At 40.8% G+C, this 15,528-nt stretch overlaps 1 protein-coding gene across 1 annotated transcript in view; it reads left to right on the top strand.

Moving 5' to 3' along the window:
* Nucleotides 1–1,280: 1,280 nt before the first annotated feature.
* The window catches only part of LOC128369405 (neuropilin-1a-like), a 98,376-nt gene continuing 84,128 nt past the window's right edge, over nt 1,281–15,528 (top strand). Inside the window, exons 1-2 of the mRNA XM_053330442.1 lie at nt 1,281–1,664; nt 2,575–2,755. Coding sequence (XP_053186417.1) covers nt 1,574–1,664; nt 2,575–2,755 — 272 coding nt within the window. The 5' untranslated portion in view covers nt 1,281–1,573. The remainder of the gene's footprint in view (nt 1,665–2,574; nt 2,756–15,528) is intronic.

Genomic DNA, 15,528 nt, shown 5'->3' with positions numbered 1-15,528 from the left:
GCTTCTGTTAATGAGGCATGTTTTGGGACTTTATGACAAATTAACTCCTGCAATGCACTAAACATTACAATATGAAGATACATTACTATTCCTGATATTGATTTATTTATTTTATAATACATAGAGTGCTTAATGACAGTGAAATGCTGCCTGCTATATACAACACTGAACAACAGGAGTCATGAAAAACACTTGATGAATGGATATGACATTCAGTAGGCTATGTCAGTAAACAGCTCCCTCTATAAACATGTTCAGCCTTTTTTTTTAAAATAGCATATCACGTTAATGTGAATCTTATAACCCAATTCTCTCTAATCGGGATTCATCAGCATGGCAGAAAGGCTCATTGATTCTTATTTATTAAGCTTATTTAGGATGAAAATGTTGGAAAATGGTACACAAATCCATTCTGGGTTATTTACACAGTCAGTTTTGAGGACTCTTTATATTTGATGTGATCACTTTTCAATATCTCAATATGAGAGACTTAAGTTTCTCATTAAAGTGGGACATGATTAGTTTGTATTTTAACTAACTTTATATAAATGAAGCAAAATCGAATAAAATACAACCACGTGTGTTCAATAATTCAGCCAAAACGAGCAAAAATGTGTGTATTATAGCAACAAAAAGAGCACATTATGGATATATTAGACAAATGGCACGAATGAGCACGTGCAGATCACCGAATAGGCAATAATTAAATCTCTCTGTGGTCGTTTTTTATTATTATTATTATATTTTTTTACATTGGATCAGATGAGGACTCACCCCGCTTACATGCACACTGCCCACACCTTCTACTAAACTCACATGCCAACGTGAGTTTGCGTGCGCAGTTTTTTCCTGCTCCAGCCCTGCACGCGCACCGGTGTCAGTTTGCTCCAGCTCCTCGTAGCGGTCGGTCGGTCGCTGCTTGCTGGTTGCGCGCACTGGCGTCTCGGAGCAGGAATTTGGGGAGTGGAAATTCCTCTGTTACTTTCGCGGCTCGCTTCGTATTCCCTGACATTTCTACTGTGACGGTCAGTCAGTGAGTCAGTCAGTCAGTCAGTAGCTGAGAGAGAGGAGGAGGAAGAGCTTGAACTGAAATAAGGAGTAAAAGATCTGTGGAGAGAGAGACACGTTCAGATGTTCCCCGCGGTTTGGTTTTCAATTTCAATGATTTCTTTTTTTTTAATGATTTGAAATTTTCAACTTGGAAGTACGTCTAACATCCCCGTTTGGCATCTGAAGTGAGAGATTTATTATTAAGAATCGGGGGCGCACCACTGCCACTGCCACTTTTTGGTGAACGGATTTTTCCTCTTGAATCATCGTCTTGTTTCCTGCGTTTGGATTATTTTCTTCTTCTTTTTTTTTACCCAAGGAGATGGCAAGTTGTTCCCTGACAGACGCGGGGATCTGGTGCTGAGGCTCACAAGATGCTGGGGACCCCACAACAACCAGACCTCTTACTTTGAGACATTTTTTTCCGGCTAATTTTTTTTAATCTTTGGACCTAAACTCCTTGGACATTTTTTTTCCACCTCCGTTTTGTCTTTTATTTTATTTGTATTTTTTATTTCCCAGCATGTCTGTGTTGTACAATCTAAGGATGTGTAGTGGATTGCTATTGTTCCTTTGCACCCAAGTCATCTCCGTTGCTTCGTGGACTCTGAATGGTAGGTGTTGACTGACTGACTGCTTGTATGAATACATGTGGCTTTTACAACAGACAGTCTGGCTGAATGTTGATCCATTTTTGCATCATTTTTGCACCATTGTTGCCTCTCACCTGTTATTCCTCGGCTGTTCCTATGAGAGCACGTCTGCAGGGTTTCATGTTAAACCATATGTGTGTGTTTTACTGTATTATCCTAACATGTAAAAGAATTGATAATATACAAAAATCACCAAAAACAAGATTATTATAGGAGTGCTTTGTGATACAAAAAGCCATTAAATACTACACAAAGTACCTTAGAATAAGTAGAAACTACCAATTTATTATCACAGGCATAAATAGTCTCATTATTACAAATATTAGGGGTTTTTCTTCCACCCCTGTTCTTCGCGCTTCAGCCATTCAAAGACGCAATTTTGAGCGTTTGCGCATGTTGCCATTGAAGCCTGACATAAGCTGCAAGCAATGTAATAAATCATTCATTAGGAAAATTAAATTCAATCATCTTTGGCTGTATGCTGGAGACACGGCAGCCGAGCACACCTCACCCTTCATGGGCGTAATCACACCTTCACATGGTGGTAGTATGGATGCGTAAGAATCCACCTCACTTTACCACACCTATTTCTTTAAATTGGGTAAATTAGTTTTTTATTACCTTTCACAGTGGTAGTAAAAAAAAAAATCAGTGAGTTGAATTTATAGTTGGAGTCTTGGCACAATACTTAGTAGGGTGGATTATTTGGATTTATGATGATCCCCAGCTGGAGGTCTTAGTATCCCCTCTCCATCCATGCTGATAGACTTATTTTAAACTGAGGGGATGTGCTGTCAGTCAGAGGCTCAGTGCCCCCCCAAAAAAGTCAATTTCTTTCCACTAACTGTACAACTTTCTGCCTTCTCTTGAGGTGGAGATACATGCGGAGGGAATATGGTGATAAACCACGCGAACTACCTGACCTCCCCGGGCTATCCGAGCGCTTACCCGCCTTCCCAGAATTGCGTATGGGTGATGACAGCCCCAGAACCGGGTCAGAAGATCCTCGTCAACTTCAATCCGCATTTTGATCTGGAGGACAGAGGCTGCAAGTAAGAGTTCACTCCTTTCACTCACTCTCTGTCTCTCTCTGTCCTCTCTTGCTTCCACCCTCGCTCACTCTCTCCTCAATCCTGCCTGGATACAGCGTGAAACTCTGCCACCTATTGGTCAAGGTGTTAATATGTCTGCTCCCAGGGAACTAGGGGGGGTATGAGGATGAGATATGGCACTTAGGCTGCTGGAAATTACTTCAGAGGAAATGGGGTTTGATGGGTTTTGTAATTCATACTTGATAAGGAAGGAGGGTGTTTTATGGCATTTGTCTGGAGTTTTTTTGGCAGGAATTTAGAGGAAAGTTAACCAGGCAAAGCTCGGCTGCAGCAGCTTTGTATTGATGGGGTTCAGTTTGCATATTGCAGGAACTTTTAATTTGGAAGTAGAAGTTTTGTATTGTATTTGAAGGGCAGAACTGAGGTAACTTGACTTTTTTTGTTTGTAGAAACACGATCTGAAGTACTAAATTCTAACTCCTAATCCTGCATGTATTGTAAGTGGCAGTGCTGTCAGGTTTTTGTAAATTAAATGATGTTGAATCAGAAACCTAAATCTTGCTGCATTTGTTTGTCGTAGTAAATACATTATCTGCAGGTTTTGGACTTGTTTGTGTGACTAAACAAGCATATCTGATCTGATCTGTGAACTTGTGATGGAGATTTTTACTGTTTTCTGACATGCCTGTTTCCACACTGGCTTTTATGTTCTCTGCAGTAGTCAGGCGTTGGGCAATCTGGGTTAGAAACATTAAAAAACTGTCCTTACACAACTGCATGTTATGCACAGGGTCTCGAACATGCACCACAAAACATTCCTGCACGCGACTGATGTTTCTTTCCTGTGCGCTCCATCCTACAAAACATGAAAACAAGCATCCTTCCAGTCACACACGCAACCCCCCCCCCCCCCCCCCCTACCCATCCACCCTCCTCCTCCTTGACCCAGAGACACACACTGGATTGTGTGAATCCACACAACAGCCCATGTGTTGGCTGCTCTTCCATAAATAAGCCTGTTTTTATGTCGGCTCCTCTGTCTTCTTTAAAAGCTCCATAAACGGCTCCTGTGTAAATCACGACTGGCTGTCCAACACTGTCTCACAGATGGGGTCCTCCAATACTATTGGATCATGTTTCACCACCAAGGGACTAATAAACCATTAGCGATCTGGGGAGATAGTGGATATTGTGTGTCATTCAGTGGATTACACACCTACCTCGGAGTTGCAAGCTAAAGTGTTGGAAAGCTTTCTCTAGGAAAATCTCATTTTGTTAGACCTTATTTTGCGTAATAGCTCAGGGACTAGTATAAGTATGCAATAATGCTGTTTAAGCACTTAATGAAATGTTAATAAATCCAGGTGATAAAAGTTTAAGCAGTGGTTGGCGCTGTAGTTCGCCACCAACAGAGTATTATTGTCTGTTTAAATTACTTTTCCATAGATTAATGTGCTGGAATAAGTCAGTTGTAAAGTGAAATATCACCATTTCATTAGCTATTTCAGCGCTAACATGAGCCAGTTGTTGTCGTTTTGTTCTCATTCAATCAGCAGATGATGATCCTGCATCTGACAAAGACAGAGGAGGGTTATTCCAGTCGAAATGGTGAAAAAAGAATATGTAGGTCATGTGTATGTACTGTAGGAATGGGCCGGATGTCCAAATTGATCTTTTTATGCATCTGTAGAGCCTTTTTTTAGTCAAGTGTCCAGTGTATTTTTCCATGTGACTGTCTGTGTCCTTTTGGCTGCAAGTGACTGATTCCACTTCTTTTGTTGAGCCTCAGTCAAAAGAGCAAACATTTCCACAATTGAGACTGACACACATTCACTACAGCAGGACTCAAACCTGTGACAGTTGAACATCCTGACCACCCCTGCAGCCACTGTAACATGTCATTTGGCTGTTTTCTTAGGGGCGTCCGTTTTGCTCGATTGGTTTCATTATTTGTTGTGTGAGCTTATGTTGGATGATGATGGGGTGTAGCTCGTAGCTCTCTGACTTGGCAGGAGCCGTGTTGTTTTTGGGCATGAGTCAAACGTTCGAAATATGCCCATTGAGGGGGGCCTTAAGCCTTTGGCGAGACCGCAGTCCCCACTTAAAAATTTCCTGAGATGATATTTAAGAGTTTTATTTCGCTGTTTGAGGCCACTGGGCTCAACGACGGCTCCAAATGTGATACTACTGTCATCAACGCCATGATTGGAAACAGCAGCAGAATCCAGTGATTGATGATGAATATGATCGTCTTCAAAGTTGTGCGTTAACCTCAGCTGGTGGAGACCGGTGTACAATCAGAGGACAACTGGAACAACAAGGATTGTCCATTAGCAAGACTGAAATCTCTACCACTTCCAGATCTGACCTCTGACCTTTTGATGTCTCTGCAGGGAGGTGTGATGAAAATGAAACAATCAGTTAAGTAGTCAAACAGTTAAGTGTAAATTGGTTAATCATTTAAGACATTTTCAGACAAAGCAACTCTGCTTTTCTTTGTTTTAAATCATTGAAAATGGAAAATCTATGAGATTCATGATTAGTTTTTAATCAAAACAAGCCATCTTAAAGTAGGCTGTGAAGGCTTATTTTCACTACTTTCTGACATTTTATGAGCCTAAACATCTATTTATCAAGACTATACTGGGCAGCATGAGGTTTTTTAAGCACCACAAGCGAGTAAAAGATCATTAACTACATCTAAACAACAGAAACGTCTTTGTTTAGCTCACACACAGTGATGAAATGTAAGATTAAGAAACTACAGCTGCAGCATATTTAATTTTTGATTAACTGATAAAAAAATGTTTCTCTATGATGTCAAAAAACTATAAATCAAACATTAATAACAAATTCCCAGAGCCTTAGAAGATGTAAATTGCTTGTTTTATCCAACCAAGCTATTTAAATTTACAATCAAACCCTCAAATTTTGAGAAGCTGAAACCAGCGACTGTTTGGTCTGTTTGGTATGTTTCCTCTTCTTTTGCCTGATAAGTGACTTAAATGAATAACTGATGTCGTTAAGCCACTTGCACTTAGGTTACGTGACAGTTTCTTTAACATCCTGCCGTCCCACTGCTTCAGCTCAAACACACACTCTCTCCCCCAATTGAAATGTATTGTTGGAATGGCACTTCCTTGGCCTCCTTCATCAGATAACATGTGGCCGCATGCCCGTTTCTCCCAGTCCCATAATTAAATTACTGGACCAAAAATGGAACAAACATGTTGGAGTGCTGTGAAACATGTCTGCAGTTAACCAGCCAAACAAAGAAGCCATAGCACAGGCGTCTGTGAGTAAATGCCGACTTCATTTCCGACATCTGTGTCACAAAATATCTTCCCCGTGCGCCCTCATGACCCAGAGTTTGTAATTACGATCCCTAATTACAGCGTGTTTATAAATACATATTTGTAAGCCAGCAAAATGTTGCTTGCGTGTGTAATGTAATGTGAGGAAGGAAACTGAGACTAAACTAAAATTAGATTACCGAGCATCTTAGAAAGCAGACACCTTAATATGAAAAATAGCAATATTTAACCTTTGTGTCGTCCTCCCGGGTCAAATTGACCCCGTCTGTTTTGACTGTTCCTTCCTTCCTTTTTTTCCATCTTTCCTCTGTCCTTCCTTCCTTTCCTTCCTCCCTTCCTTCCGTCTTTCTTCCTCCCTTTCATCCTTCCAGCTTTCTTTCCTTCCTTCCTTCCTTCCTTCCTTCTCTCTTTCTTTCCTCCCTTCCTTCTTTCCTTCCTGCCCTCCTTCCTCCCTCCCTCCTTTCCTCCTTTCCTTCCTTCTTCCTCCTTCCCTCCCTCCCTTCTTCCTTCCTTCCTCCCTTCTTTCCTTGACTCGAGGACAACAGGAGGGTTAAAGGATAGAGTGAAGCTTTATGTTGTCAGAAGAATATAAAGGATCATGAACTCGGTGAAAGAAGGAAAACAACACTGTGGTATCTTTCAAGATAAACTTCGGGGGTTAAAACGATGACTGTGTGGGCCACAAGGCCTGTAAAACAGTCAGTCTGGGTGATAATTCCAACGACGACCTTTTACTTCCACAAACTCTCAAGTGACAAAATCTGCGCTCAGTGAACAGACGGTGGCTTAGACGAGAAGCAGTAACACTTTTGTTCAGACTCACACTCTCGGATTTGACGGCTCTGCCTCCGTAGCCAATCTGGAGAGGCACCAGAACAAGCCTTGTCTCATGTCCACGTCTGAAATAGCGCCGGCCCGACAAAGTGAATCCCTGCGGAGCGCGGTAAAATAGAGCAGAGGCACTGGTAAGGAACATGCGTTGGTGGCGGGATAATTTGGGACATCTTTTTAGGAGTTGGCTGAACTGTTTCCTCCTACACGAGGCTTGAACTGGCAAAGTCTGCACTGCCGCCACACACATGAAACCAAACACACTTAACACATACAGACACACAGGCGGACCAAACTTTCTGTCACTTACAGTATGTTTCATGTGCGCTCTTTGGTGCACGTTCTGCAAATTCTACTACTTAGAGTAGTAGTACAGTACTTTCCTGCAGTATTTATGTAGAAACAGGGACACATAAAGAGACAAACATTGATTCACTCCATGATAAACAGCAGATTATATCCACCCTACCTTCCCGATTTTGCTGATTTTATTAGACCCATTGGTCCATTTTGTTCTTCTTTTATCGCTTCAGTGAATAAATGACATAATCTTACATACAGTATAAAAAATTACAAATGGATGTCACGCACAAAACAAGCTCAGATGCCTCCACACGGGTCACGAGGGTCCACTGAATTGTTTCACAGTAACCAGATCTGAACCCAGCTGGGAGATTTTAGACACTAGAAAATCATCAAAGCACCAGATGAGGAAATATACTGCATATTTTTGGGAGGAATGTGTTCATATCTCCAGTAGAGTTCAAGACACTTGGAAACAGTACGCCAAGGAGGAGCATTGAAGCCCATCTGGAGCTTGAGATAGAACAACACCTTCCTAAGACGTTTCATACTTTCCTTGTTAACCGTTTTTTTAATAAATAAGATGCATCTATCAGCCACAGGTTGATTTAGTTAAAAATAGAGGTAAAACAGATGTTTAGCACAGACATCTTTGTTCCTGATGTTCAACAGTAATATCATATGAAAAGCATTACATATGTCACAGCAGCATTCATAATGGCAAAATTCATGACCGAAATCACCGGATTAGACACTTTATGGGCCCATTTATGCTCAACGGAAGTACGAAAACAATGTTACTGTCACTGCTCACATACTTCCATGCGTCCTTTACGTTGGCATGGATGTTAACCAATACATCCACCAGGGGGCAGCACAGAGTCAAAAGTTTATGACAACAACAAACTCAAAAACAAACATGGCGACTGTGGAGGAGATATTGAGAATGTTCCTCTTGCATAAAAGACAAAAACCATATGTTTAAAGTTTCTAACCAACTCGTACAACCTTTCCTCAAAAAGTTCCTCCATTGTTATTTCTTCTTCGTGTCTCACAAGAGCTGCGTATCGAGTAGTGACAGCAACACTGCCCCCTCATGGTTTCCGGTGGTACTGCTCCGTAAGCTTTATGGAAACATGCAGAAATACGGACGAAATGAACGCAGAGCATGGACAGAAGGCTCCGTCAGTATCCGTATTTAACGTTGAGCATAAATGGACCTTAAGGAGATCTGCTCAAATAGGTTAAGTAGCTTTACATGGTGTTAAATTTAAATTGTATTAACCAGCTGCAAATGTGTCTCACAGTGCTAAGTTTAAGAGTTCAAAATGAAGGAAACTATTGCTAAAGGTGTCATATAATTATAAACTCTACATCACCATGCTTTATTCAGCTTTATGGTCATTTTGGAGATTATAGTGCTGTTGAATTGTATTCCTATAAAGAGAGGTGTTTCTAATATTTATAACTACTTTCAACGTAAGAGGACAAAATAATGGAAACATTTTAACCTTCAGGAAGATGAGATTAGCATTAGTTTTAGTTAGATGCACATAATAAACTGTCTACTTAGTGTAAAACCCACAAATTAAGTCAAGTTCAGACCACTAGTGCCTGAACTGAAACAGAGGTAGATAAGGCTTGTTGAAGTAAAGTGGAAACAGCAGCAAAGTTAATTATAGCACTTCATCACAGAATAACTGCGATGCATTGACCACCACATGATGATAAATAACCCTTTAAAAGGATCTGAAAGGGTTTTTTCTTCCTTAAGACCCCCCACTCCTCCCAGCAAACCATAAACTCAACGGATTTAACATTTGCTGCATCCTGCCGACATTACACGGACAGAAGCAACAAACGCTTTATCCCAGAGAGAAAAGAGGCTAGAGGGGTGAAAGACAGAACAAGAAAAAGACAGAGAGAGAGAGAGAAAATAGAGGTAGATGCTATAAATTCCTCTACAGTGTGATGGGAGGACCAGTTGTTCCTCTGGTGAGTCTCCAGGCAAAATGCTTCATGATTAGTCAAGAGATGTTTCCTCAAGCAGGGACACAGGACAGACAGGCCTGGAGGTGTCACATGAGTTCAAGCACACACTCGGGAGGCGATGGTGTGTCTTATATATGTGTGTGTATGTGTGTGTGTGTGTGTGTGTGTGTGTGTGTGTGTGTGTGTGTGTGTATGTGTGTGTGTGTGTGTGGAGAGATCACTTCATCTTTACAGTGTTTTACTGTTACTCGCTGAACAGCCTGGGTTTAAAGGAAGAACTGTGAGCATCTATGAAGCATTTCAGACATATTTCAGTAAAGGGTTTGGTAGAGAAATGGATGGATGGATGGATGGATGGAAGGAAGGAAGGAAGGGAGGGAGGGATGGACTGTTTAGTGATTATAGAAAGATGACAGGATGAATCAATAAATAAAAATAATCAATAGTTGGATGGAAGGATGAATGGATGAATGAAGGATGAATGGACTGTTTAATGATTATAGAAAGATGACAGGATGAATCAATAAAAAAATAAAGTTATCAATAGTTGGATGGAGGGATGTTAGGGTGGATTCGTGGATCAATCGATATAGATGACAGATGGATGGACGAATGGATAGATGGATTGATATGTGGATTACAGGCGGATGAGTCAAATGATAGATGGATGAATAGATGAACTGATATGGGTGTATAAACTGATGGATTAATGAAATATCGATATATATAAATTGCTGATCGATGATAAAAATAGTTGTTAGGTTATAGATTAGGCTGGATATCGGGATGAATGAATGAATCAACAGATGGATGGATTATTAAGTGATGGAATAAAAGGATGACAGGATGGATGGATGAATCCCACGATGGAAAGATTGATGGTTGACATATGGAAGACAAACAATCAACAAATAGCTGAAAGGCAGATTGGATGGATCAATGCACCGATTAATGGATAGATGTTGGATTGTTGAATGAGGATGAAAGGATGGCATGATGGATAGATAAATCAATAGAGGGATGGATAGATGGATGGATGGAGGGATGAATTGGTTAATTTATGTAAAGGTGCAACAATTAATCAGATAACCGATTATTTGATCAACAGAAAATAAATCAACAACCATTTTAGATAATCAATACATCTTTTTTAGTCATTTACCAAACTCTGAAATGAATATAATATCATACAAATTCATATTTTCTAGTTTCATCTCATAATTTCCCTCAATTTTATGATATTTTATAGAGCAAAGCACTTACTGATTAATCAATAATGAAAATAATCATTAGGTGCAGCCCTAGATTTGTGGATTTATTGATTATTAGATTAACTGCTGACTAATGGAAAGATGGAAGGATGGCAGGATTTATGAATGAGTGAATGGATGCTTGGATGGATAAATTGGTTTTGGGATGATGGATAGAAGGATGGAGGAATGGATGGATGAATCAAATCATAGATCAATAGCTGAGCGGATGGATGGATTATTGGATGAGATGATGAAAAGAATGGCAGTACAGATAAATGAATCAACAGATGTTTGGTAGGATTGTGGGATATAAAGCCAGATGACGGATGTACAGTTGAATAAACTGTATTTCTCGGCACATTCTTGATGACCTCTTCCTGTCACAGAACAAAACAACGCTGGTCGGTGACTCCGCCATCGGTCGTCTAGTCTTGTGTTTGCACCGCAGCACAAAAAAAAAAAAAAAAAGCTCCACATCAAAAAATATTCTCTTGAATCTCAGCTTTTTTTTTTCATGTGGCTTTTTGACCGAGATGTTGCTTCAGCAGCGATCATGTGCTCAGCAGCTCAGCAGCACTCGGTCTGACTTTGCCGCTTTCAAAGAAAAATAAAAGCGCCCCTTCCAGATGGTCGTATTTTTCAGTCCCGCAGCGACCAACAAAAAAAACAGGAAGACTAAATGTGCCGCTGTCACAGAACGGTTAGCCTATGGCATGCTTCCAAGGAAATGTGAGGCATGAGCATTCAAAAATAATTTGGTTTGTTGTTCGCCGTGATCCCTCTATTTGTTATGTTGAAGTATAACAGAGCTGTGAGAATTGGGTCAATGAAAGATGGATAATTGTATTGTTTTCCTGTTTGTAGTCTGAGTGAGCAATCGTCCTGTCTTGTGTAATCTCACTCCCATTTGTCCCAATCTGTTATTGCGCTGTAATGTATTTATAATTTCTCACGAATGTTTATTGTATAATGGAAAACTTTCACAAAGCCTTGATAGCAGAGCAGTTATAGATATTAATGACTTTTAAGACTAATCTTTTATTTCCCCTTTAGCTTTGTTTAGTTTGGGTTTGGTTCAGATACACAGCACATCACCCTAATCAGTAGAACAATTAACACATCTGGGCAAGAAAGATTTAATTACTGAAATGGTTTAAAGTGGTGAAAAGCATGAAAATAACATGTACAGATGTATTTCTCAAGCCATTTTTTGGTTTGTGAAACACCCATTTTTTTTGCAGATGGCACTGAGGTAGTTTAAGGTTCCCTACTGTTGAGCTTAAACCGAGTATTTGATCAGAAAATCGTCATGGTGATCAAATCTTAACATCTTCACTAGGAGCTATTAGAATTATTAAACTGGTAAATGGACATAAAAGAGAAGAATATACAGAGGAAAAAAAGATAAGTATGGAAAATAGAGATGGTAAAATCATAGGGAAATGGGTTGTTTATGAAAGGATAGAGTGTGTCATCACTGAGATGATAAGCAAAGTGAAGGGAATGTGAAAAGAAAACAGTAAAAAGAGGAATGAAAAGAGAGCAGAATGGTAGAGACAAAGAGCTTTAGGCTGGTGGCACGGTCAAGTCTAATCCTGACCTCGGTGACAGACCTCTCACTCCCACTCCTCCTCCTCCAGCTTTAGGCTATTCTATCGCTTTTTTTTTGTTCATCTCATCATCACCCTCCTCCTTCATCACTTTCTCTTTCTCTCAGTCGTTTAGTCTCTCTGCATTCCTTCTGAACTCAATGTGCACTCATCATGTTCCTGTTTTCATCCCATTCGCTCCTCTAGTTTCTCCATATGCTCTCCTTCTTTCAGTCTTCCTCCTCCCTTCCTCTCTCTCTCTCTCTCTCTCTCTCTCTCTCCCTCTCTCTCTCCCTCTCTCACTCTCTCTCTGATTTGGATAAATGACGGCGAACTTTAAACTTTTGTGTGCAACCTGAACTCCTAGTCATGTTTAAAATGAAACTACACACAAATATAATGACTGAACAGGAAGTTGTGTCTACAGCTGCCATTGTGGTAAAGATTAATATTATGTCTGATTTTGACCTCTGAAAATCATAAATCATAAGAGAACAGCGTTGGAAATAAACAGACTTTCAGCAGCTGACTGTTGTCTTTCAGCAGCAAATATTTGTCTAATGGAAAGAAGGTTGACCTCTTGAGTCCTACTATTGTTTCTCTTATGCATGTGTGCAGATGTTTAGAGTCGCTTTTCTAAACAATTTCATAGGATTCAGCTCACACATAAGGAACACACACACACACACACACTGATGCATACAAAGGCAGAATAACACACACACACACACACACCCAAGCACTCGCACACAATGAAACCAACAAATTGCTGCGAACATAATCAAACCTATTGTGGGTCCATTGCTCATCAGTGAACTGCACACACACACACACAAACACACACACACATACACACACACACACACACACACACACACACACACACACACACAAACGCAAAAATGAAAACACATGTCAGATTAGATCCTTAACGAGCAGATTAACGAGGAGAGACTTTGGCAGAGGGATAGCAAGGGGAAACCCTGTCAACAACGTCATACACACACACACACACACACACACACACACACACACTACACAGCTGCAATCCCAGGAATTACAGGATGCACTCGCTGATACATTCCAGATGTTCAGTAAGCAGCACACACTCCCGTTCACAATAGCCGGGCTCCTATCAAAGTTAAACGCTTGGATTTAACTGAGACGATAAAGCTCATTTTGAACTATTTTTTGCACACCGCTCCTATTGGTCGTCATTTAATCTTGTATTAAAGCTCGACATATTTAGACCCGCTGTGAATGTTTTAATATAAAGTCAAGCTTGAAAATGTCAAAGATGTCAGTAAACGGGGCGGCTTGATGGATAGCCGGATTTGCTGCTTGAATACGTTTCGAGAATATATCCAACGAAGCGTATAGGCATCACATTTGAGAGGATTTTTTGCTGTGATGGTAGTTGGACATGGCTACTTTTTAAATCTCCAAGTCTTAGGCAGTATTTCAGTATTCAGGCTTTGGCTCAGGCTCAGGCTTCATCCATACTGCAAGTCTCTTTTTTTCTTTTTCACACACCAGAATCCTTCAGAAACATGGATTGTAACACATATCGTCACATCACTGGAAAAATACACTTTTTTTTCGGGTGGAGGGTAAGAAATAGTTTCTCTGTATCTTAACCATCACTCTGGTCCTGATACCACATAAAAGCAAGGAAAGTCGGTCATGCCGTGGTGTGTGGCATGTCATAATGCAGCAGCAACTTCAAAGGAGAAATCGTAACAATGCAGGCATTCAACAGATTAGCTCTTTCAGCGCACGCTATTTGCAGAAGGATTGAGAAATGATTGCTGAAATCAGTCTCATCGAAACATCTTCTTAATATGTTTTTAACCCTCCTGTTGTCCTCGAGTCAAGGAAGGAAGGGAGGGAGGAAGGAAGGAAAGGAGGGAGGAAGGGAGGAAAGGAAAGGACAGGAAAGGAAAAGAAAGAAGGAAGGTAGGAGGGAGGGAAGGAGGAAAGAAGGAAGGAGGGAGGGAGGGAAGCAGACAGGGAAAGGGGAAGGGAGGAAGAAGGGAGCAAGGGAGGGGGGTTGGAAGGAAGGTAGGAGGGAGGGAGGAAAGAAGGAAGGAGGGAGGCAGAAAGGGAAAGAAGGACAGAGGAAAGAAGAAAGGGAGAAAAGGAAGGAAGGAAGGAAGGACGACACAAAGGTTAAACTTGTACACACTGTATGTTTATATGACAAATGGTGCTAATGTGACACAAATCATGTTATTCAGCTTCTAGTTTGTGGAGTACTTGGATTTCAAATTTGCAAAGAAATCCCTGGAATTTGACTAAAGATAGTTTTTTCTGGACTGCAGCTTCAGCACTTCAGCAAATGTACCACCATGCTCTAAAGGAAAACAGCCTCAGGTCCAGAACAACCTGTCCAATTAGCCCTAGTGTGAAATTGACCTTACATAAACATGACAGTGATTATCTTTTAAAGGTACTCCATCAAAAGGAGTCGCAAATATCTTAGCCTTTTAATTAAGGCACTTAGCAAATTATTAAAGAATAAACAGACAGACACATAGATGAGCCTTTTTTTCTGTGAAGGGTGTAAAAATTGAATTGACATGCATGTTTCCGGGCGTCTCAAAAGTCACAAGACACCACTCAAAAATCTTCATGATCTACCAAATTTAAATGACTCTGACTTGACCCCCTCCATTCATGTGATTCTGCTGTTCGTCTTAAATCTGGCTTCTTATGGACTTTAAAGCTTTTAAAAGGGCTCCCCCGTGAAAACATGATGTCACGCTCGGCACAGGTCACCGCCAGGATACGAGGGCCGGGGGGTCAGTCTGCGGGTGAGGTCAGTCTTGCAGCTTTTGGGAGGTTTGGAGGATGAGCAACCAGGGGAATCTTTGTCCTTTTTTAAATACCCGCGACGGGAAACCAACCCCCCCCCCCCACCACCAATAAAGTCAAAATGGTCGTTCACTAGCAGCACTGACAATAAAGTCTTTTCTTTCTCAGCTTGTTAGAGGAATGTCTTGTATCTGTCTGGGTAGAAAACGCCCCAGGGTGACCTCCCATAGGGACGTGTAGATAGATGCACTCACATGTTGTGGGCAGAGATGATAAACAGATTAAAAATACGTGGGAGGAAAACGCGTAAATATATGCATACACACACACACACACACACAACAGAAGAAACCAACACATTCATCAATGCAACAGACAAGAAATCTTTTGTCTTGTGACCCAAAATCATTCTTAAGGTCTAGCTCTCTGGTTTTTGTGGGCTTCTGCGTGTGTGAGGAAAGAGGCGTGGTCATGGTTGTGTATTTTTGGTTTTTCAGACTGCTTTTTTGTCTCAAGTCTGCGGAGTGTAATTGGATTGTATTTACTCTGCACGGAGTATGGTGAACATCTGAGTGACTCAGTGTTTATCTGTGTCATGAGCTCTGAGTTATTTTGAATCACGCTGCTGTGCTGTGCTGTGCTGACTAAAGGAACAAAACAGGTTTAAAGGAAGTGGT

This window comes from Scomber japonicus, chromosome 12, assembly GCF_027409825.1.
Source record: "Scomber japonicus isolate fScoJap1 chromosome 12, fScoJap1.pri, whole genome shotgun sequence".
In the NCBI taxonomy this organism is placed as follows: domain Eukaryota; kingdom Metazoa; phylum Chordata; class Actinopteri; order Scombriformes; family Scombridae; genus Scomber; species Scomber japonicus.
Note: the sequence above shows the minus strand (reverse complement) of the source record. Positions and strands in the feature narration are given on the sequence as shown.